The 24,732-nt window shown below is 37.5% G+C and overlaps 1 protein-coding gene across 1 annotated transcript in view; it reads right to left on the bottom strand.

The window, feature by feature from the left end:
* Nucleotides 1–24,732, bottom strand: part of syn2b (synapsin IIb) — a 142,450-nt gene that overhangs the window by 85,903 nt on the left and 31,815 nt on the right. Inside the window, exon 2 of the mRNA XM_055183745.2 lies at nucleotides 11–68. Coding sequence (XP_055039720.1) covers nucleotides 11–68 — 58 coding nt within the window. The remainder of the gene's footprint in view (nucleotides 1–10; nucleotides 69–24,732) is intronic.

Raw genomic sequence — 24,732 nt, 5'->3', positions numbered from 1 at the left:
AGTGTCTTACCTGTTCAACTTTAACATCATAATCTCCTTGGACCTTCTTTCCACGAAAAATCTTCGACCTGAAAGACAGACAAGATATTCATTGAACATTATAAGATGATGTTTATGCGCATACACATGAACTGACATCATTTATAAGCCTGCTGCTATAATGACTGAATGAGCAATTAAACAAACAAACAGCGTAATTGCAGAGCGCATGGTTGAAAAATGACAACTATGCAATTGCCTGCTTTTGTGATGCAGTGCTCAAATCATTAGGTTTTGATAAGTTTGAACATTGATGCAGTTTGTTTATCTTCCCTTTTACTGTGTAGTTGCCACAGCTTGTGTTTGGTTGTAACAAATAAGTCTCAGGCAATTCAACACGGCTTTGCCCGCCGTGAAAGCACAGCATGATATAATTACTGAAGTAATGAAAAACAGTCCCAAAATAACCTAGAGATACCAGCTAACACGAATTTACTGTAGGGCCCATCCTAACCAAACAATTCATGTGTCCTTGCTTGTGCATGACTTTCAACACAATTTGACATATTGTAAAAATGCATTTCCTGCTGGTTAATGAAAAACATTACAAAGCTGACGGATAATCTTGCTGCCAATAGTGTGTTACAAAATGTTTCTCATTTTTAAGAGTTCAAAAAGTTTTGCAAATAAATCCATCATAGCAGGACGCAAAACCAAAATGAAGGTTTGATTATGCAATGCTGCCATCTACAGAAAATCCAATACTATGAGACACAAAATCCAGTCCCCTCCCTTGATGCATTTACATAATTGTATCATTTAAATGTGTTTATTTTGTAGATAATTTTATTCAAGACAACTTACATTATGGTTCCTGACCCTTTACATATGTGCTCCTGGGAATCGAACCCATGACCTTTGCACTACAATGCTCTACAAGCTGAGCTGCAGGAACATTAATTCATGTTAATAAGCTTTTCTATTGACTAAAGAATTGCTTCATGAAGTAGCACAGAGATGCAATAAAAGAAACTTGAGTACTAAAGCTGAAATGAGGCAAGCTGTAGCACCATTTGGTTGGTTTTCATCTTGGCAGCACAGGAAAAACAACTGGTTGAAGTAGTGTCAAACAGATTGGAAATGATTTCCCAGTTCAAAAACAGCCGGGTGAAATGAACAGGTTTCTCAGAGTGCACTCTCAGAAAAAGTACAAAAAAAAATACAAAAGCTGTCACTGGTGCGGTACCTAAAAGATGCATATTGGTATACCTCAAATGTACACATTGGTACTATAGAGGTACATATTTGTACTTCAAAGGTACATATCTGTACAAAAATGATACAGTACAAAATAGGACCTTTTGTGTATATTCACTGTGTGGGATTATAAGAGTTACAAGTCTTTGCTCAGCGCTGATAAACAGATTTTTTTGGAAAAAAAACTTTTTACTATTAAGAACTATTAGTTTGCTACCTAGTTTATCTATGCTACACAGATTCAGCAATTTCCTAACTTAAATTCTTCTTCAGTAAGTTTCTTTTCTATAAGCTATATAGCTCGTGATGTAATTAAACCCTAAACCGTAAATTGAACTTATGGTGGGTAATTTGCCATCAGCAATACTTGAACAATACCTTGCAGATTGTTTAGGAGAAATCGGCTAATACTTTTGTAAAATTGCCTGGGGTTGAAAAAATATCAGAAATAACCTCTCAACCGTAGCAATAGCCAAGCAATCTCACCTGAACTACTGCGGCAAAGTCAAGTCTCGGTTTATATAGTGCTTTGCAATACAGTTTGTATAAAGCAATTTCATTTACAGGATAATAACAAGATTTATGAGTGATTTCAGACTTCATCAGTGTACAACTGTATGCATGATAGAGTAAATCAATTTGTGTTGAGTTTGTGTTCACTTTTACTCATGTACACACAGATGAGAAAGACTGATTTGGTTTACATGTAACCTTGAAATCTTTATAAGACTTTTTACAGAACATATTTATGATTTTGGTCACAAATCATTGTGGATTCTTGATATAAAAAATACAGCATAGTGATGCCCCACTGAAAAAAGATAAGGTAAGTGGTTGCTATGCATTTAGTTGAACTTACTCAATTGTTTTTAGCTACCTTAGCATCTTAGCATTATACTACAGCAACAACACACATTTGCAAACTAATAATAACTAACACTCAACTGCAACAAAAGCTAATCATGGCATACATTTTTCCGACAGCTGCCTCAATGAGCGCCTCAAAGAAAGGGAGCAAAGGATGCTGAGACCCAACTGGAACTGACCGGTCCGCTCCACTTTCCCCCTTCCCAGAGGGCTGTGTCGTGGGGGTAGGATCCGACTTTCACCACCTCTGATGTGTCCTCCTCACCCACCACGACCACCACGATTCCTCTTCCTCCTGCCATGAGCTCTGTGCTTCCCCAGGAGGAAGAAGAGGACGAAGGGAGCCTCGGCTCCCCAACCTAAGTTCTCCCTGGGATCCGCTTCTGCCTATCCTCCCCAGCCCACTGCAGCGCCCCGGTCTCTGCTCTCTTGACATTAGTCTCTTTCACACAGTAATTCCAGTAAATTACCATAAATTTACCAGAATGAATTTACCAGTAAATACAAAAATGTGTTGTTCACACACGCAGTGACGTTCCATCTTTTTACCAGTAAGACATCATTCACACATCAGTATCAAAATACCAGTAAATTCAGCGAGAAAGCGGAAGTTACCTCTGGCGCACAACAAGCTCAGTGTTGCATTTGTAAACAATCCACGTTGTTCATAACCACGGTCCTTTTTTTGTTGTCTTCACGTCTGTGGTAAACTCTGACAGTCGCAAAGTTGCTCGTGACCAAACAACATTGCATTAGGCGACGTCAGACCGAAAAATGCATCTTAAACAACAGTACTGTTTGCATATTAGGCTTTACAGAGGGTGTGCTGAGGACATCGGAAATTCGGCAAGTAGACGGTAAGCTGTTTTAAACAACTTTGGTGAAGAAATGTGGACGTAAACTTCAGGTGTGCTCGACTTTCAAGCAGCGCGTGTGTGTGGACACGTCTGTAAACAGTGCGGGGCTAAACGTGTCATCTGTATTAAAACGTTATGATTGGCCCGAAGCTGTCAGCGCGGTCTGACGTCGTCCATTCTAAATGCCGGTAATGTATATTTTTGTGTTCACACATAAAGCTTACCAGTAAATTACTGGTAATCTTACAACCTCTTTCTGGTAAATTGGCAGCACTGATTTACCAGAAAGGTTCTGTTCACACATGCCTGTTAACTGCAATTTACCAGTAAATTACCAGTAAAGACTGTATGTGTGAAAGGGACTATTGTCCCTTGGCAGCAGCGCCCCCTGACTTTGTCCCTGTCTCGCCTCCGCTTCCGGATGCAGCACCCCCTGTCTTGCTCCCTGTCTCTCGCCTTTGCTGCCGAAAGCAGCGCCCACTGTCTTGGTCCCTGGCTCTGATCCCTAGCTGGCTGCAATGCCCCCTGTCTCTTTTCCTGTCTCGCCTCCACTGCCAGCGGCAGCACCCCCTGTCTTGGTCCCTGTTTCACCTCCACTGTCAGCTGCTGCATCTCTGGTCTCGGTCCCTGTTTTGTTTTCGCTGTCAGCACACCCTGTCTTGCCACCAGTCTACCTCTGTCTCCATGTCTTCCCGGGACTCTTTCTCCTCCCCTGGTAGCCCTAGATTGTCTTCCCCTGTGCTTATTCCTGTTCCATTCCCATTTGCTCTGTTATGCCTGGATCTGCCCTCCCACCGTTGTTTCCCCTGTTACTCCTGCCTCTGCTCTGTCTCAGTTTACCCCTTTCAGAACTGTTCCTCCTCATTCTTCCCCTGCCAAGTCTGCTTCCCCCACCAAATCTGCTGCTTCCAAGACCCAGACTAAGCCTGCCCATACTCCTCGCCCTCTAGGCCCTTGCCTATGCCCCCTGGACCTAAGACTCCTTTCCCACCCAGTCTGGACCTTCCCCCATGAACTCTATAGCAATCACAACGCAAGGTTGTGGTACTGTATAACTGAAAACAACCATCCAGTACAGCCCTCACAACCATGCAGAACACTTTGGGAACCACACTGCAATGTATTTAAAGCCAACCTGTACAGGCCACATAGCAACCACATTGCTTCAAACCCTGACAACTACACATACTTTAATACTGTAAAGATTTGCCCAGGGCCGCCACATCAGGAAATGTTAAAATCAAGTAGAATATATTACATTTTTGCCAAGTCATAGACAGTGCCTGTTTAAAAAAGTTTAATGAATAAATGAATAAAATAAAATGTGCCAGCTGTTAGAAAACTGAGAAAAAGTCATTATAAAAATTGTAGTTTGGTAAAGAAAAGTATAAAGCAGCTTTAGGCTTCTATAATGAAGTAAATCAATGCACAGTCAGAGAGTCTGACTCTACAGAGTCAAAACACAGAAGCAAACACAGTCACAGTAGGAACAATTCACTTTGACCACACAACCCCTTACTAATGAGTCAAAAATAAAAATAGCCACACTGCAGCCCTGCTGTAATCAAAGCAAGCGTTGCCGAGAGCCATCAGGACAGGAATGGTAGGATGCGTACATGACCAGTGAACCATCACTAGATTCAGTGATATCACACAGTCTGTCTCCATTTAACTACAGGGGATCTGGAAATTCAGCGTATTGGTCAGGCAGACCAGCTCTGCTTCATTAGCTTTATACACTTACAACTGAGATCGAAGAAACAAACACGAATACAAACTTACCCAAAGCAACATGATCGAAGCTCATTTGTCAAAACTTTTCTCTATCTCTCTTTGAGGTTGTGTCACGGTCCTTTCATCCTTAAGGGTATTTTCTGGTTATTTGTGACAGGATCGTGTCTTGTAGCATGATTTATACAGTATATATATTGAAGCACTGAGTCTGGATTCCACAACGTCTAGTTGGGCATTGTTTGTCATGTGGTTGTTATACTGCCTCCTATACTCCATGATGGGATGATTGATGTTTTGTCCAAACATGGTGTTTGGATACTGACACTCTGTTTCTTGTCTTTGTTTCTGTCCCTGGATCTAAACTCATGCTATGTGTCTGTGTTTTGCTCAATGTTTTATTAGGTGTATTCATATCACGAAGACTAGGCATTCATTTTTTAGTAACTGTTCATGCTGTAGTCATGACTGCTTGAGGTTTGCTATTATTACTTTAGCTAAGACTGATGGACGGACCAGGGGTTCATTTTCCAAAAGCCAACTATGTTGCTAAAACCATTTGTTCAACGATTTGGTGTTTCCCGAAACCATAGATCAAATGAACATTCCCAAACTGCATCGCAAACTTGTGTGGTGTGAACGACAGCTCTTCAGCTGTGGTAAGAAGTATACACAGGTTTCCTGTTTACAAACATTTCAGGGTGCGCGCGCATCCTGGAGGCAGAAAGCCCGATTGGTGAGCCGGTCCGCTACTGCAACAACCTTAAGTATTGAAGCTTTCTTTGTTGTTTGTATATAATAAAACTTGATTTTATGTTGGATCTGTTTTTCTGTCTTTATTTTTGCAGTGTTACTGTGATACATGTATGAATTATCATGTTAGACTATTAACGTAATAGTCGCATCTACTGGTATGTTAACATCAGGCACCCAGCACTGACTCTGTTGGTACAATTAACCACGCAACAACTCCTTGGCATATTGACTTACAGACACCGCTACAAGACTACAACACAAGGCACGTCTCTTCCTTCTGCCTCTCGGTTTGCTTGCGCAAGCAGTGATGACGTCGCCGAGAAATCCACGTATAGTTGCTAGTTATTAGCATAACATGTAGAATTACATTTATCATGCTTTCAAACAAAATAATCAAGCAACGTGCAGTGCATCCTATATCCACCATTCTATATATTTACAAATTCCATTTCATGTCTTTTAGTTTATAAACAAAATTAAAGCACTGTTTTACAATGTTGTGCATGAGCATAGATGCAGTCGCTGCTGGCTGCAACCTGATCTCCCGAATTTCCGTGGGATAGTCACGGAATTTTTTTCCGTGGCATTCTCACGGATCTCCGCATTTTTCTGTCGCCCTGCCATGGACTGTCTTTTCCATGGCATTCTCACGGATTGGTTACTCAACTGCTTTTTCCTATTTTCAAACCATTTTCGATTCGGTTAGAGTTAGATTTGGTGTTTGCGTTAGTATGTCACTTTAAATATTGGTTTATACTATTTTTTCTGCTTTATTCTTTTATATTTTTTAAACTTTAAACAATTGTCACCTGGTGTTGGGGTTCGAGTTGGGTTTGGGTAGGGATATCATTTCATGTAAATCTAACCCTAAACCAATGTGAAATGGTAAGAATATAGGACAAAACAGTTGAGTAACCAATTAGTGAGAATGCCACGGAAAAAGACAGTCCGTAGCAGGGCCACAGAAAAATGTGGAGATACGTGAGAATGCCACGGAAAAATGCGCAAAAAATTATGTGACTATCCCACGGAAATTTGTGAGATGCATGGGATGAGTGAAGTATCTTGTGAATGAATGAAATAACTTGATATAGACCATTTCGCAAGATGTAAACAAAACTGCTCTAGAAACACTTCCTATATGAATTTATAACTATTTTCTTTATATCACATATATCTTATAGATGTTTGTTTAACTTTTTGATTCAGTTCTATATTGGTTGTATTGTATCCCAAAGTTTATGTAGTGCTAAAAACCTGAAATATAGACCAGTGTTGTTAACATCTTGCAAAATAGTCTATAAAACAGCAAAGAACTAAAAAAGCAAAAGCAAAAACGGTCTTTAGATGCAATGTTCGTTATTTTCTTGAATAATCTGACATTAAATTGATCTGAACAGATTAATTTGTACTCCACCTCCTGTGTGACATCATCAACTATTTGAAACAACATGGTTCAAACAACAGATGTGCAATAAAGTTACTATTTTTGTGAAACAGTCTTGAGTAGGTAGTTAGTTGCTCCAACTATGCATTGTACTATGGTGATTTAGCAGCAATTACTTTGTTGTTCGGGAAACACACCCCAGAATATCCCAGAAAATCATCTTCATTTGGAATACTAAGATACAGCAGATACTGTACACTCAGAGATGTTGTTCATTCTTAAATCTCCATCCTGAAATAACTGTTACCCAACTACATTCATCATAATGTCACCACAGTAGAAACTGTATTCTTGTCCTGTAGTGTCTATGAATCGAGAGAAACCGGTGAGGTGCATCACCACCTGACAGTTGTTATTAATCACCGGGTTAGTGCTGCAAATGTTTCTGATGCGGTCGCTTGACTCAAGGAGTTTCACTGAACGTTTCATGATTAAGTCATTTCATCCACTCTTCTATGGCTGTCAGTGCAAAATTAAAAGAAACATTGAAAACGTTGTCTTCTTCAGTGGTTCTTTCACAGGAAGCTGACAGCCAATTTGATAAATCTGACGTTCTCTTAATGCATACAGAATAATCTTGACAGTAACAGAAATGTATGTGTCACCCAAACTGTTCTTCAGATTATAGCACAATATAAAGAGATGTCTAGGGTTAGATGCTGTACTGTTACATTTGATTCCTTTGAATTTCTCAATCTGATATTTTCATTTACATGTACTGTATGCATTTGGCAGGCACTTTTATCCAAAACGACTTGCAGTGCATTCAAGCTGTGTGTTCCATGGGGATCGAACCCATGACCTTTGTGCTGCTAATGCAATACTCAACCAATAGTACTACAGGAACAAATCAAATGCTATGATAATCCCAATAATGTGTTCATTGGTGGGATTCATTTTGATGCATGCAAATAATGATGGTTTCGTGCTTGTTCGGCTGCACAAAGGCACATTTTTCCACCCAGTTTTCACCGTCTCAATACGGAAAGTAATTTCGTGCTATACTCTGTGTCGCTCCAGCTTACCAACAGCAGATAAAAGAGGGAAACTAATAAGCACCAATTCCTTTGATCCTGCCATTTGATAGAGGCAGCTGCCGTCATTGCTGTATACAGATGAGAAGAGGAAATACCCCAGTGAGCAACTGGGTTTCATCTCTGATCTGCTTGTGAAGTTCAACTGTTACTGCTGGTTTTCAATTAACTCATTATGGCTTTGAAACCCTCCCATAAGGAATTTAATGATGATTTAGAAATAAATAACATCATAAAATCATCAAACTAAAATAAGATGAATTTCATATTTTAGAGTATTTATCGCTAAACTAGATTTTTACATTTTATGGCGGGGGCGGCAGTGGCTCATTGGTTCATGTAGGTTGTCTACTAGTCTTTTTTTGAAACAAAGGCCGCCCACGAGCTATTTGACCGACATTTCAAACAACCAATCACAGTTTGTTTCGTCTAGCGTGACGTTTCAGACTCCCCACAATAACGAGCTGGCAACAAGTCAGTTATTGAAATAACCAGCCAACCGAATAGCATTTAACTCTTTCACCGCCAGCGTTTTTTAAAAAAGTTGCCAGCACGCCGGCAGTTTAATGCCTTCCAGAAAATGTTCTTCTTCAAAAATATATAAACATACAATATACCAAATGAAAGAACAGACCCTCTGCTTTCAAAAAAAAAAAAACGTTTCATCCTACCTTTAGTAGTTCTTTTGTAATCAGCTTTTGAATATGGGTAGGTTTCTGCAAAAACACCACATTTTGAGCAAAAAGCAGATATAATTCCTTTTCTGTGACGGACTTTTCATAGAGATCCCATTCAGAGCGATCTTTAAAACAGACACACCGTGTGTCTCAATCAGCTCCCTTGTTCAGTAGTCAGGGCACTGATCAGGGAGTCGGCCATTTTAAGGGCTGTCTCAATCGCAAAATCCGCTCAGTGCACTGGAACGTTCGTTCCCTAAAAATTCCCACAATGCAACGCAAAAAACAGTGAGCATCGATGTTCCCTATGTTCCCTAACCGGAAATCACGTGACCTTTTCTGAAGCTCGCCAACCGAACATCACGTGAACCAACTCAATAAACTTTATGAAATGTTACAGAACTTTTATAAAGACAAACGTTTGTTTTAGTTGTAAATATAAACACACATTGCTACGCAGTAAGGGACCACAATCTACTCAATATTTAAAAGAATAATATTTATTTAAAATTGTAAATATATTTATTACATTTAAAATGTAATTATATGCCTCCAATTTTGTGCACAGATATGTAAGAGAATAATGACAGCATTTTTCACAATGTACTGTTTTTAAAATTAAGTCAGAAAGATGTTGGTTTTGCCGGTTGTTGATGAGTAACAGCTGTGAGTGATTACAACGTGCTTAAGCAGCCGTGACAGAAAAATAAGTGAACATCGTCCCAATGTGAAGTGAGCTAGGGTCCTTACCAGTGCCCGAACCTGTGTACACGATATCTGATTCACGACCTCGGGAGCTAGGGAACGAATTGAGACACACGGACAGACATGCAGCAGCTTGCCATAGGGGATACTTCCGGTTTTAAAAAGTTGCGGAAGGGCGCCACCTAGTGGATAATAGCGGTATTGCGAAAAGACGAAAATACTCGTCATTGGCAGGGAAGCGTTAAAAAAAACAACATTACTCACCATAGAACAACGTTGTGCACTTCATCAACAACCACACCAATGAGACGCTCCCGTTAAACATCTGTTTGAAGCATATCTCTTCACTTTTTAACACCTACAAGCAATTCAGGAGAACCGAACTTTTTGACTCCACTAACTGCCTCAAGCAAAACTCTTGGATGTCTTTTAGAGAGCTGCGAAATTTGCATATTTTTGAGAATCCAATGTTTAGCGAACAGTGCTCTCTAGCGCCTCCCCTTTCCAAATGCGTGTTGCAGGGTAGCCGTTATGTAATCACTGATCTCCTTGTTCGTTTCAGCTGGTTCACGTGTTCTGAATGAAAACGCGTTGTGGAAACGCGTTGGTAGGCTAGTGCTTTTTGTCCCTCTCTGCTATTATAGTTTATCAATACGGCCGAACGGAAGCCTCCTTGGACTTACCGTTCAATAAAAAGAAGAAATTCTAAGCTTACAAAGAAAAGTCAGATCACTGGCAGAGGTCATTTGACACCAACGAGGACATATTTATGAATAAAGACATTGAATTTGATTAATAAAACACTTAAAATCCTACTTACAGTCCTTTTAAATGACCCTGGAACAAACGCATTGACACGCATTGCTTAGAAATTATAACACACTTCTCCCCACTATACATGCAGATTTATTACATTTTATTAAGTTTGTACAAATGCCACTCTACTACTACATAAATGTCTCAGATTAAAACTTTTTTGGGATGATTGTTGTTCTGGGTATATACACGGCATCGGAATAAACCAATCCATTATTTCTGTTGTTGATGTTTTATTCACTTGAATCAATGCAGACATCTCAAGTAAAATATTGTCCAGACCCGCAGCAGCAGTTTTTCTCAGTGCCCTCAGAAAGTGCATCCATTAATGGGCAACCAATCAATGCTCCTGACAACCATTATGTCTGCAGAGCGACGAGACAACAACCGACAAATCTTACATTGAAAGATTCTGGGCTCGTCTCAGTGTTCACACTCAATGAACTTCTCGTCCATAACCACTAGAATATCTGATGCAGATTTTAGGCTATGGATATAAGGTGAAACATCTGACAGATACGAGTTTACACAGCACTGCCTGAATCCAATTATCAGACCAGGGAAGAGTCTTACTAATGCTCACCAGCGCCTGCTTGCCGTCCAGCCTGCGGTTATGATGAGCGTACTAATAAATGTTACACATCATGTGACCGGCTCTCAACTGCATACGTACACCATTTGAAGTCATAAAAACAATTCTGCATACAGTCAGAGAATAATTAATTACCTATTAAGTAAATGGGATCACAGAGGAAAAGCTACGTCAGACAACCCTAGCTGCTTGCAGCGTTATTAAAGCTCTGGGTTTGATTGTTTTTGACTTTTAGGCAGATTATTTCACACTTAAATGATTTTTATTGTTGTAATGTAATCCACTGTAACATTTAATCCGCTTTGTTACAGATCATTGGGTCATTTTATTTGGTCATTATCAAAAGTGATGAGTAAATTTGTAAGTCTAGTAACTTTACAATTAGACCGTTCATTTACACCAGTTTGACCCATTTATGCAGATTTATGAACCCGCTGCAAATATGTTAAAACAAAGTCCACTGGTCATATCTGCTTGTTTGAACTGCTTTCTGAAAAATGTCACACAGGTTTGCTACAAAAAGGATAAATATGTCTAGTTAACTAGCCCTTTGTTCAGCCTGGTGTTTTCTCCACTTCTGCAATATTGAAGTTTGATTCCTTGCCACTGTCACCTCACTGTAAAAATATGCGGCATAAAGTTAAAACAGCTTGATTTAACAAATCAATTTTTAAGTTTTGACCTGTGATAAGTTGACATAACTTATAAAAACTGCTTAAGCTAATTCGTTCAAGTAAAGTAACATAAAAACTACACTGTTGAAATTACAGTATTACTGGCAGCTGTTTCCCAGTAAGTTACTGTAGATTTAAATTGGTGATATTTACTGGCAACAGTTTGTTTTAAGTTTAAAGCAACACTAAAGAGTTTTTTTACCTTAAAATAATGTTTCCAAAAAAGTTTCAGTCGTTCATCTACTCGAACCAGGGTGAACGGCACTTTCACATTCGCTTTGCAGCCCTCTATCGGCCAAAACCGCACTAAAGAAGTTTCCAACCGTTGGGTTGCGGTCCTGTAGTTTGAGTGAAAAGTACAAAAACTTGCTTTACGGCAGACCTACAATCCAATCAGAGCCAGCTTTGCTGCAGTATGCTAAATTATTTACAACAGTGGTAATGAACAATTCCGCTTCCAACCTGTAGGGGGAGCAAAGAGCAAAAACTCTTTAGTGTTGCTTTAATGAACATTAAACATTTACAAGTCTTTATCTTCACAGAATAAAACTAAAATAACAGCCTCACGCAAAGCATTCTGGGAACCAGAATCTGAATGAAAAAAAAATGAAAAAGGTTGATGAGGATTTCTGGTTCCCAGAATGCTTTGAACCATACTTCTTTTGGCACCTGATGCCACAGTTGACTTAATTCCCAAATTATTATATTTTGCATAATTATTCTGTCTGGTATATAATGGTTTCTGTTTATAAGTATTTTGATATATTGTTTTTTTTTTTATATCCTGTCTGCATTGTTAGAACAAACTGTACCTGAACACTTAATGGTTCCATTTTGTACCTTTATGGGTACAATATTACTTATAATAATATTAACACTTATTGTGTACATTTAAGGACCTATTGTGTGCCATGCCAGTTAAATGTTAGGGGGAACAAAACAGTTAACTGTACATTTAAAGGTACACAATTGGTCCTTAAAGTTCAGTAATATAACCAAAACAATACAGCATTGTATTATTTTTTGTATAACTGTAAAGGGAACCGAATGAAACTTTAGGGTACCAACCTAGCGAAAGAAAAGGTACAGTTTTGTATTTTTTATTTGACAGTGTATGTTTCTATAAGTTATGTTCCATTAGATGGTTTATTGATCTTCAGTTGATGATATATCTGATCTGAGCTTCATATAGTAACTCAGTAAACTGTAATTAGTTTTTTTCTCGAGGTACTCTGGTTGTTCAAGAGATCAGTCAATATGTGCTGGATGGCTTCTGGCAGGTACTGTGATGTCTATCTCTGTTTTGGAGTAAGTTCCTGTGGCTACTGTTTCCATGGTGATTTCTCAATAGACGGTCTAGATGATTGCCAAACATTGAGTGTGCAGCTATCAGTCTCTTGTGCATCTGCATCTTACTGTGAGCTTACCAATGAGATACTGCACTGCGCTTTTAGTAATCACACAGTTGACGATACCCACTGACAGTCATAGTAGGAAAAGACACATACTATTGAAGTCAATGAGTATTGTCAGCTGTGCTTACAATTTTTTATCAAATTGTCTCCTTTTGTGATCAACATAATAAAGAAACTCCAACAGGTTTAAAACAACATACGGGTGAGTAAATGATGACAGATTTGTCATGTTCCTCAAACATATTCATGCTCACCATCCAATTTTATCATTTACATTTTTGCATTTGACAGACACTTTTATCTGACATACAATGCATTTAGGGAATAATTAAAAGTCACTGCTGATAGTAGCAAAATAAATTTGCTCAAATTCAGCCAAACCCCTAAAACTTATTGTTATCCTATAGCAAGACAATGACCTAGCGAAACATAGCGCTAAAGCAACAAAACGTTTTTAAAGCTAAAAATTGGAAAAGTAGCCAAATCAGTCAATTGATTTAAACCTCCATTCCTGTTACAGTATATGCTCAAATAAATCAGTTATGGGAAGAAGCAAAAGATGGCTGCAGTACAGAGAAGATCATCATCTCCTGATGTCTGTGAGTCATCATTATAGACAGACCCTCCAGACAACACGTGCAACAAACCTGACTGATTTAATTTATGTTACAGCTGAGTCCCAAACATTATCATGCACTTGGGGAGAAAGACATGTATCAAAAATGTTAAAACTAAATGTATAAAAATGTCCTCAAATAAAACACAAAGGTGAACATGTAAGAAGTTTAATGCGGTTTGGCTGTTTGTTTAAATGATGATGACGTTTTGGGGTCCTGTAAATACTGTAAATCTTTTGAGACAGATCTACCATGAGCTCCAAAATTTTTAAGCAATGAAATGTGGTAAATTATACAGCTTAATTACCTGTAAAGAATGACATTAATCATCAATCAGTAAAGTCACACATGATCAAACTACACATATGTGTAGAAATAAATATTTACATAAACTATGTTGTTTTTATAAACAATGACAGCGAATACACGCGAATACTAATATCATTAGCAATTTGTGCCCTTTATTTCTGTCACAATCTTTTATCTATTGAAATTCTTTAAAGTACAGAAGTCAAGAGAGGACATGCACTCTTATTATTTTTGCTTGCTTGTTTTTTCGTGATCTCGAGATAACAAAAGTTGTATTCTTGAGATGTGATTAAAGCTTACGTGTACTCGACAGAACGTGTTGTTTTGTTTGTAAACAGCAAAAGCATATTTTGCTAAATTAGCATGGATGAACAAATGAGATTTTACTTAGATCAGAGATTCGCTCAAGCTGAAATAGATTTGTCAATATTTACAATTTACCTTTTAGGGACCGTCTTTAAGTTACTCAATAATATACACATTTCTACTTTTAACAGCATTTAAATGGAATGACTGAAAGTCAACAAACAGCCACAAAACCAACGTGTTTATGTGGTTGTTAGCTGCACACTTTTTTAATTTTTTGATATTTATTTAAATAAACTGTCAAATACTATTGAAGATAGAAACGTGTACAGTATTACTTTAGCGATGGCACCAAAATTCATGAACATGAACCGTCCAACTTTATTAATTTATTAAGTCTATCGGCTACACATTAGCTACACGTGTGGTAACATTGAAGACCCCAACTCATGCATTAGCAGTCCACTTCAAAATACACTAAATATTATGAACAGGAAATTACATTATGACATTTGGATTATCATGTCAGGATAACGAGAAAACAACTTTTGTTATTTCGAGATAACAAGAAATTCAGTCGTGATCATGAGAAAACAAGCAAGCAAAAACAATAATAGTGCATGTCCTCTCTCAGCTTCCTTAGTAAAGTTATAATTCATCCTGGATATTGTAAGTCATGAAACTCTTTATTGAGGTATAGCCTAAAAATCCCATGGAGGACATGAATGAGAAAAATATACAAAAGGAGATTTTGCTGTTTGGTTATTCTGCTTGTGCAGTCACATTCGAGAGCTCTGAATTTTCAATTTCAATAACAGACAAATTACATCTAGACTACTAAATGAGTTGAGTAGTGAGCTGCTTCTGGTTAATGTATTTTGTTATGCAGAGGTGCTTTGCAGCGACTATCTTTGAATGCAGAAAGTAATGCGCATGCCTTCTGTCAACCAACATTACAGTAACTTGTCGACCTTTGAAAACGTAATCCCTCTTAGTTTAAAAGATATCTAAATGATCATTGTCATGACCTCTCGTCTCCAGCACTGAACCGGACTCATGACAACTTTAATACAGCCACAGGAGAAACAGGAAGATTAAACACTGGCGGTAGCTCTCTATTTTCTATTCAGTGCCTGTCTTACAATCTGATATAGTTGGATACAAAACTGACAAAGCACTTTTCAGAATTTGCATTTTTGCCTTTTAACTTTCCATAATACAAAGTAAGAAACATAAAAGGGGACATTTCACAAGACTTTTTTAAGATGTCAAATACATCTTTGGTGTCCCCAGAGTACGTATGTGAAGTTTTAGCTCAAAACACCCCATAGATAATTTATTATAACATGTATAACAAATTGCCACTTTTTTGGTGTGAGCAAAAGTGTGCCATTTTTGGGTCCTTTAAAATGCAAATGAACTTATCTCTGTACTAAATGGCAGTGCCGTGGTTGGATAGTGCAGATTAAGAGGCGGTATTATCCCCTTCTGACATCACAAGGGAGCCAAATTTCAATGACCTATTTTTCACATGCTTTCAGAGAATGGTTTACCAAAACTAATTCTATGTAGATATCAAAGAACAATATAACAAATTGTATCAATGCATTTTTTTGGCACCTTCAAATTGAAAATCATATACAAATGCATGTCATCATTGCAAACTTATACTCCAATATATAATTTCATACCCCAATATATAACTTATATTATTTTACTTGCTACCAGTAGAGGCACTAATTTAGTAAACGCGTATTTTTGGGTAATGGACAAATGACTTAAATAATTGGGTTGAAGGATAGGTTGCATCGCAGTAAAGCAGTCCTGTCGCTCAGCATTTTGTGGCATGGGTACCGCAATACAAGCACTAATAATCTGTATTGTGCAACACCATATCCATTAAGACGTTAAACACTCCTTAACCCTTGAATTTTAACTTCCATCTACAATTTTAGATTTTGCTAACAAAACCATTAGTGCTAGAATAAATCCAAGCATTCATATCACCATTAGCATTCATAACGTCTACAGGCAAATCTTAAAATGACTGGAGTGCTTCAAGCAAAGCTTTATAAATGGTTTGTGGGAGGTTTAATCATTGTTTCACATAGGAGTTCATTTTAACAGCACCTTACGGCTTTTGCCATTAAACAGTAAAAACTCAATCTGTCTTTTATACAGACGTAGTCAGGCTAAAAGATTGTTAGCTAACATTCGAGATTTGAAGATATAGATGCCTTCAGTAAAGTTAGAAGTAATAAGACATGCAGACCTTAGCAGTCAGCTCGCAGTGTTAAAAGTCCTTGTGTTCAGTCTAGTGAAGACGCAGCCTGAGGTTTTGTCGACCACTGCCAGTCAGAGGACCAGAAGAAGTCAGATGAACTCTACTGTATTATTTAATGGGATCTGTTCTATCTCTATTTTTAAAGGGAATTTTGCCAATAGTTAAAGATGAACCTTGGCTATTAACCTGCCAGGTCTAATTGAAAATAGTATTGTTTTATTGCAAGTGTCGGTCCATGGGCTGTCATAGATTATGGCAAATAAAATGTAAGTGTGCTGTAAAACACGAAAAGAGGACCATTATCATGATAGAAATTAATCTCAGTCAAACTCTAATCAAATCGAGGCATATTGAAATCATACAGGAAATCTGGATGTATTCGTCCCTTGAATCTGTGAATTACATGTAGACTCTAACCAGCCGACTGCTTTAAGACTCTGATTGTCAGCTTTGAAAGCCTGGACACGACAATTATCTTCCTACAGTCTATAAACATTGATTTGAGTTGCTTCCCGATCACCCAGTTACCTTTATAATGATTTAGCTGTAGCTTAGTTGTACAAAGACAAGCATTTTGAACTCAATGATCAGCAGTGATAAGCGACAACCCGTTCCACCCCCCAGATCTGGATCGATTGGGAGCCCTTTGAGGGTTCATGGTATAGACCCAAAGGCCGAATGAAAAGATGTCTTCTGATGGTATAATGAATTATGTGGGGTCGAAATAGCAATAAAACTACTACTGCTAAAAAATTGTAAATCATAAAAAGGCACAAAAGGTAAGGCATGCTGTCATGCAGTTACGAATTATGATGAAGGTCTTTACTTACATGTAAGGTCTTAAAATTCTTTCTCTCTGAAGAATTTCATGCCAATAACCTGAGCTGTAAAAACGTGAGTGATTTACTAATGTAACTAATTTAGTAGATATTTAAAAGATAAAGAATGACATCATTCACACCTCTACCCTCTTTGTAGGCAAATTGTGAAGGGTAAAGGCTAGCCTCCGTCTGCTTTAAAATCAATTCTTTTTCTATACTTTTAAAACATTTCATAATTAACCATGTTAATGCCACTTTTTTAAAATCATTTAACAACTTAAGCACACTATTTTTGGCACAAGGATTTCTTCCATTTTTGGAGGACTTTTTGCACCTTAAAGGGCTCGTTATAGTCGTGCGTAGGTCCTACGGCGTAGGTTCCGCGTCGGTTTTCATTTATACTTTTGCGTCGTCGTCCGCGTCGACGTGCAAACACACGCGCGACTGTTGGTGGGCAGTATTCACGCGTGTAACCAAAGTAGCAGCGTAACTGTCAGAGAAGAAGAAACCAGGCAAGTTAACCCACAAACGAAGAAGAAACAGCAACTTGTTGTGTATGTTTTGAGAAGACCAGCAATGATGGAAGTAAATAAACAGCAACTTTTGATGCAGTTTGAGTTAAATCACTCCTCAACTTGGCTCATCTTTGTTTTCACCATCACAAACGGAAATACCTATCACGAGTTTTTTGTTACCTGATGGGAGGGGTACTGGTGGACCAATCACAGCGCTTGCGGTCCGCATAGAACTGACGCGCTGTTAAAAATTTTGTGAGGTGCGCGTCAGGCTACACAGAGCTACGCACAGGCTACGGATAGCCTACGCCGTAACCTTCATAACTGATATAATACTTTGCCTCCAATATTGCCAGGCCCTGAACTCTTCTTCACATCTATATTTTGAGAAAGATCTTTATGTCTTTGATTTCTACACTAAAACTTGATTATCAAGGGATAGGTCAGCAAAAAATGAAAATTACCCCATGATTTACCCAGCCTTAAGCCATCCTGGATGTATATGAATATCTTCTTTCAGACAAACACAATCAGAGTTATGTCCTGGCTATAAAGCCAAGCTTTTTATTTGAGGCGCACAAAAGTCCATCCATCTTTAGACGTAATCCACACGGCTCCAGTATGTTAATAAAGGCCTTCTGATGGCAATGGATGTGATTTTGTAAGAAAAAGATCAATATTCCAGTTTCCAGCATATGATGTAGGATGTAGTGTACAAGACGTAGTAGACATGAGACGAGAGAGACGAGACACTATGTCCTGAAAACACACTCTCTTGTGAATGCACCCAAGTTGTTACTGGAAGCTATATTTTAGTTTGTAAAGTTTTAAGAGTTGATACAAAATCACATCCATTGCCTTCAGAAGGATTTTATAAACCCCCCATTGTTTCAGTTTGCCTGCCCATTTAGTCTTAATAATTAACGGTAAACGAACTTGGCTTGCTGTTCCTGAAGGCCATTCAGGACATTCTTGCGACCCGGTGGCAGCTTGTCCACGACCCAGTACTGGGTCGCGACCCAGTGGTTGGGGACCTCTTCTCTAGGGTACAGGAAATAAATAAATAGCATATTTAAAAAAAACAATGTTTATAAAAAAGTCGATATAAAATAATACTGAGTGCATGTTAAACCATCAAGATCTAAATTCCCTTTGGCATTAATGAAATCCAGTTTTGGATTCATAATGCCAGTAATACTCAACCCATTCTCACTTCCCAAGGCGTCAAAATCTGAAGCATGTTCAAACGCCTTCAGGCAGTATGAAGACTTGAAGGGTGCCCCTATGCGTCACTATATCGACGAAATGGGAACTCCGTTGCTTTCATGCTAATCCCTCAGCGTCGGATATAGACGAAAGGGAATCCCGGAAGGTGATGCCGTCACCTTATGCGACGATCGGCAGGATCAATTTTTGTTCCAAATTTTTTACCATTGTCGTTTGTCGTTTGAACGACTTTCTGTTACATAAAATTACATCCTAACCCAAACCCAACTCTAACTCTAACCCCAAGCAACAATGGCTTAAAAATCAGAAGACAAAAAGTATAAACCAATACAGACATCCTAACCCAAACCCGAACTCTAACCCCAAGCAACAGTGGCATAAAAATCAGAAGACAAAAAGACATCCAAACCCCAAGTCTAACCCCAACCCCAAGCGACAATGGTTTAAAAATTGGAAAAAATTGAGTATTTACCGTCCAGAAGCGGCATGATCCTGCCGATCGTCGCATAACGTGACGGCATCACCTTCCGGGATTCCCTTTCGTCTATATCCGACGCTGAGGGATTAGCATGAAAGCAACGAAGTTTGCATTTCGTCGATATAGGGGCACCCTTCGCGTCTTCATACTGACGCTGAAGGTGTTTGAACATGCTTCAGATTTTGACGTCTTGGGAAGTGAGAATGTGTTGCAACACTGCATAACAGCACTGTGACTAAAAAGGTACAGACAGAACAACGATTTCCTTTCCGTCATGGTAAAAAACGAATATATATGACCTATTTAGTGGCCACACTATTGTTTTGATTGAGAACATAGCCCTGTGCTGAAGTGGATAAGTGGTGAGTATATGGGTTTGAAGTATGTCAGCTAGAATTTCCAAAAGCCATTTAAACCCAGGCAGTGCTGTTCAATGACTTTGCAGTACTCTGGAGGACAAGAGTTTGGCTGACAATATCTGAATAGCTGGCAGTCAGAAGATGTGATCTATTTAATACCGACCCTGTGGTGTTGTTATAGAGTGTGACAGCATGGGCTGGTGTAAGCTGACTTTCATTATTCTAGTTTAATAAAGTGCAAAACACAAATCAAACTATTACACCTGTGTATCTGTATGAGAGAATGGATTTACCCTTTAGCAGCAGGACGTGGTCGCTCAGCAGTATGCTGTTGAATTTACAATTCTGGCTGGCTTTGATTGACATCAATTCATCCAATTTTCATAAAATATTAGGCCAGATGAACAAACATTTGCTGTATCCTATTAGGATAGGAGCATATCCTAACCAGTGGTGTAGTGCAGGGTATACGCAGGTATACGGAGTATACCCGCCTCTTTATTTGATGTAATGGGGTATAACCACTTGTTCTGTGTGCTTAAATTATGAGTATAGCCTCTTCTCCAGACAAAACTACACCACTGATCCTAATTAGACATATTCTCTTTAAAGACTTTAAGTGTTCGAATGGGGGTTTTACATTACATAAAATGTCAAGAATTTAGCACTGTTTTCATGATGTGAAATCCTATAAAAACAGCACTCTTGTTTGTGTAATATTGCTTAAATATTATCTTACATTTGATGAATAGAAAAATATTTCTTTCAATCCTTTCCTGATCTTTCAATTTTACATCCTGTTTACACAAGCTTTCATTTTGGAAATATTAATTTGTATTTAATAAGCTCTATATTTTAAATGACATGTTGACATATTCATGAACGCACCTGCCAAAGTGGCTTGTGACACTTTGAATCGTCTGAACAGATAAATGCCCGCATTGGAGCTTAATGGGTGGAAACTTTTGCAAAAATGTATCAAGTATTTGTTGATACTATTTGTAAGCACCCAACTATAGGGTATAAAAACTACTTAGATAGAAGCTGTATTTGTTCTGCTTTAATCCTGTAACGTGGGACAATTTTAATCATTTAATCAGTTTGTTCATTAAATTATGTCCAGACGAAATTTTAAAGCATGTCTCAAGACTTCTATTTAATTCCGTTATGGTCCGTGGCCTGCATGTCTGCACTAATACAAAATAAAGTATAGTGTAAATTTTATTATTTTAAATGTGGCTAGGAAACATTTTGGGAACTAACGTAGTAAAGTTAATTTATTCAAGAATTTTCCTGAATCATGATCTCCCTCATAATAGTAGAATTTCAATAGCTAATAGTACCATTCACCAGCTGCTGCCTTCTAGACGAACAATATAATTGATATTCATGAACAAAACCGTATAAAGTAGCACTAAATCACAGCATGCATGCTTAAAGTATAAATGAGAGATACTCCTGTATAGCTCAGTAGCAGAGTGTTACCACTGCAGAAGGTCATGGGTTCCAACCCAGGGAACACACATGCTGATTAAATGTATACCTTGCAATGTAAGTCGCTTTGAATAAAAGCGTTTGCCAAATGCATAAATGTCAATGCAATGTAATAAATAAACTCAATACTGTAGATCTGTTTTGAAATATAAGTTCCTCAGATGTAGAAAACTTGTTGAACTCTGGCCCTGTGGTGCCACCCTAAATCATTTTGTTTTTAAAATAACTCACATATTGGATATAATAGATGTGTAAATGATTTTGAGAAATGTGTGAAGCACGAAATGTCTCCCAAAGTATAATTTTTTAGCTAAAATAAAGGAGTAGTACCCAAGATAGCTAGCAACCATTGAAACAAGGTTAAAATTTGTGGCTTGTCAATGTTAATCCCATTGAATCAATATCACATTTAAACCATCCATTAATATTAAATGGAATATTGAAATTTCTATAAATCACCATTATGGTGATCAGCGTTTGCTTTAGTTAAGCCCTTAATTCTTGACTTTTATGAAGTTAAATCTTTCTTTGCTTTTTTTAGTGTTTATATGCGCTTAGGTAGAAAAGTGCATTGAAAAAGAAAGACTTTATTTATTTTTTGAAGACATCAAGATGAAATAAAATTACGCAGCTTTACACAATGATGTTGATCCTTTTGTGACTGTTATAACGGTTCAGGTTTGTAAATGCACTGTGCTTGTAGTTCAGTAGTAGTGTGTTTTTATAATTCTGAAAATAACAGACCTGACACTGCTTTCAACTAGCACTGTAATATCATTCAATTTTTACACATTATTATTACAGCACACACAAGAAATATTATTTAGCTAATCTACAACAACTAAATTAAAGATCACATTAGATCTTAGTTTTCTTTGCAATAGCAGATGTATTTTAAAACCCTGCTTCAACAGCCAAAGAAAACTTAACATTAAAACACAAGAGTCAAGGGCCCAACTAAAGCAAACACTGACCACCATAATGGGGGTTGTTAGAATGTATATTTTTTCAATAATAATGGAGGGTGCAAACGTCATATTGATTCAATGGTATTAACATTGACAAATCAACATTTTTTTTACATTGTTTCAATGGTTGCTTGCTTTCTGGGTCACTGCCATCGTATTCTTATTTACACCCTTCAAATGTATGATTCCCTTTCTTCAGCTTAACAAAAATAATGATTTATACAAAAATATGGCATTTCTGTAGGTCCATATAATGCAAATTAAGATGTTTCAAAATGTTAATGCTCTAAAAAGTATAAACAGCCATTATAAAAGTAAACCATACTCCAGTGGATTAGTAAACAGTTTTTTTAACTCAAACTTTTCCTCTACCTGGCTACATTTTGAGAGCACTAACATGGGAATAACAAAAGAAAGCAAAAAGTGGGAAAAGTAAACATCATTTCTTATTTATTTTTATTGAAAGATATTAAAGGGCAATGTAAGTTCAGTGACAGTAATATTGTCCTGACAGTGATAAATAGTCCCAAACATATCGTGTTTTCTTTGCAATGACTGCTTGCAGCTACGCTGTCAGAACAAATGGTCACAAGCCGTCACTGGAACACTATACGCTTTAAAAGGCCCTAATGTTTACCATTTACATACCCATAATGAAATGTATACATACAGTACCCTTCATATGTTTTGGGACAGTAAAGACAAAATTGCCCTGTGTTGCTGTGGAGACAAGAAATTTGTAAGATGTATACGAGGCAAAAGTACACAATGTTAGATTTTATTAACATTTGATTACAGTTTTTCTCAATTGCTAAAACACTAAAACCCATTGGCTGAACAAAGTTCTCAGTTGCCTGAACTCATTTATCTAATTGTGCAGTCTGTTGTCAATACCTTCAACCATTTCACATCATAAAACACAATTTGCAGATCTCACTTAAACTTTTTAGCAAAACTCCAAACACATACTCATTCTCAAAACACAATCTTCACTCAAATGCACATGTCATGCATATTGCTAAACACAAGCAGCAACAATCAAATACAAATGTCATCACACATGTCATTGATTAAACACAACCACTCAAAATGGATTTAACCTGTTTCAAATGATGTGACACAACCAATATAAGCCAGTTCACTGTTGTATACAGAAGTACAGTGCATTTTAGGCTGTATTCTGTACAATGAACAAATTGTATGAACCTGAACTTTCCTTTTGTTAACAGTACTGACTGTACTGTTTTACGGTATTACAGAAACAAAGGACAAGTTTGTGAATTGCTTGGTACAGTACTGTAAACTAGGGGTTAAAAGTCTGATTTCATCTCTCAAATGTAAATTTTTAAATTAGTGAACATGTCAATCCCATCAAAATGGCCGTCTGTGTGTCATTGTTCATGAACAAGACAGTCAAAATGTTGCCATGTTGTCAATATACCAAGTATACACAATTATATGTGTCAGTATTTTTTTATGTATACTGTGGATGAATTTACATGTTCACCTTTTTTTTCTGTAAACAAATAACACAAATTGTGATTTTGAAAAAAAAATACAGTGAAAATAAAAATTTTCAAAAAATGACTCCAAATTTCAGGATTCACTTGACAGGAATTTATCAATTCAATTCACATTTACAAAAAAACAACAACATAGAAAACATGTTTCATGCTTACAGTAACAGATTATGACACATATGGTCAACAATTTCATGCTGTGTAGGATGAACTAATTCCTAAATGTTTTGAGGTGTAAGACCATTCAACAGAAACCAGTATAATGTATTTTCATGAAAATTAAATTGAAAATGCAAACAGCAGACATTTGTACATAATCATCTGCTTGATTGTATCAAAGCATTTGCAATTTGTCCAAAACAATGAGATTTACACTGTAAATATGTAAACATTGACTCCCTGAGAACTATATGTTTTGAACCATGTGTTTTCTATTTTTTGGTGTAGTGTTTACTCACTGTTTAGTGTATATCATTTTGATCACTTTGTTTATGAATTGAGAGCAGTATTTGATTTTGAACACAGGTAAAACTGTTTTGAGAGCAGTGTTTGATTTTACACACAGGTAAAACTGTTTTGAGAACAGTGTTTAATTTTGCACACAAGTAAAACTGTTTTAGGGCGAAAGTTTCATTTTGCAAGAGAAGTCAGAGGTTTTACATATAGTGCTTGAAGATGAGGTTTTGTGTTTAATGTTTTCAGAAAAAGGAGCAAGGTTTCAGAAATTGTGTTTTAGCAATTGAGAAAAACTGTAACACATACTGTACATGCACGGCGACTCAGTGGGTAGCAGCACTGTTGCCTCACAGCAAGAAGGTCCCTGGTTCAAGCCCTGGCTGGGACATTTGGCCTTTTTGTGTGGAGTTTGCATGTTCTCCCTGTGTCAGCGTGGGTTTACTTTAGTTTCCTCCCACAGGCCAAAAAATGCAAGTTAGACCGATTGGAGGTGCCAAATTGTCCCTCCCCCAACCTGTGTATGGATCAACATGTCTGAATAAAACTGTGTATGGAATAACTTGTTCCCACC

Source organism: Misgurnus anguillicaudatus, chromosome 14, assembly GCF_027580225.2.
Source record: "Misgurnus anguillicaudatus chromosome 14, ASM2758022v2, whole genome shotgun sequence".
Classification (NCBI taxonomy): Eukaryota; Metazoa; Chordata; class Actinopteri; order Cypriniformes; family Cobitidae; genus Misgurnus; species Misgurnus anguillicaudatus.
Note: the sequence above shows the minus strand (reverse complement) of the source record. Positions and strands in the feature narration are given on the sequence as shown.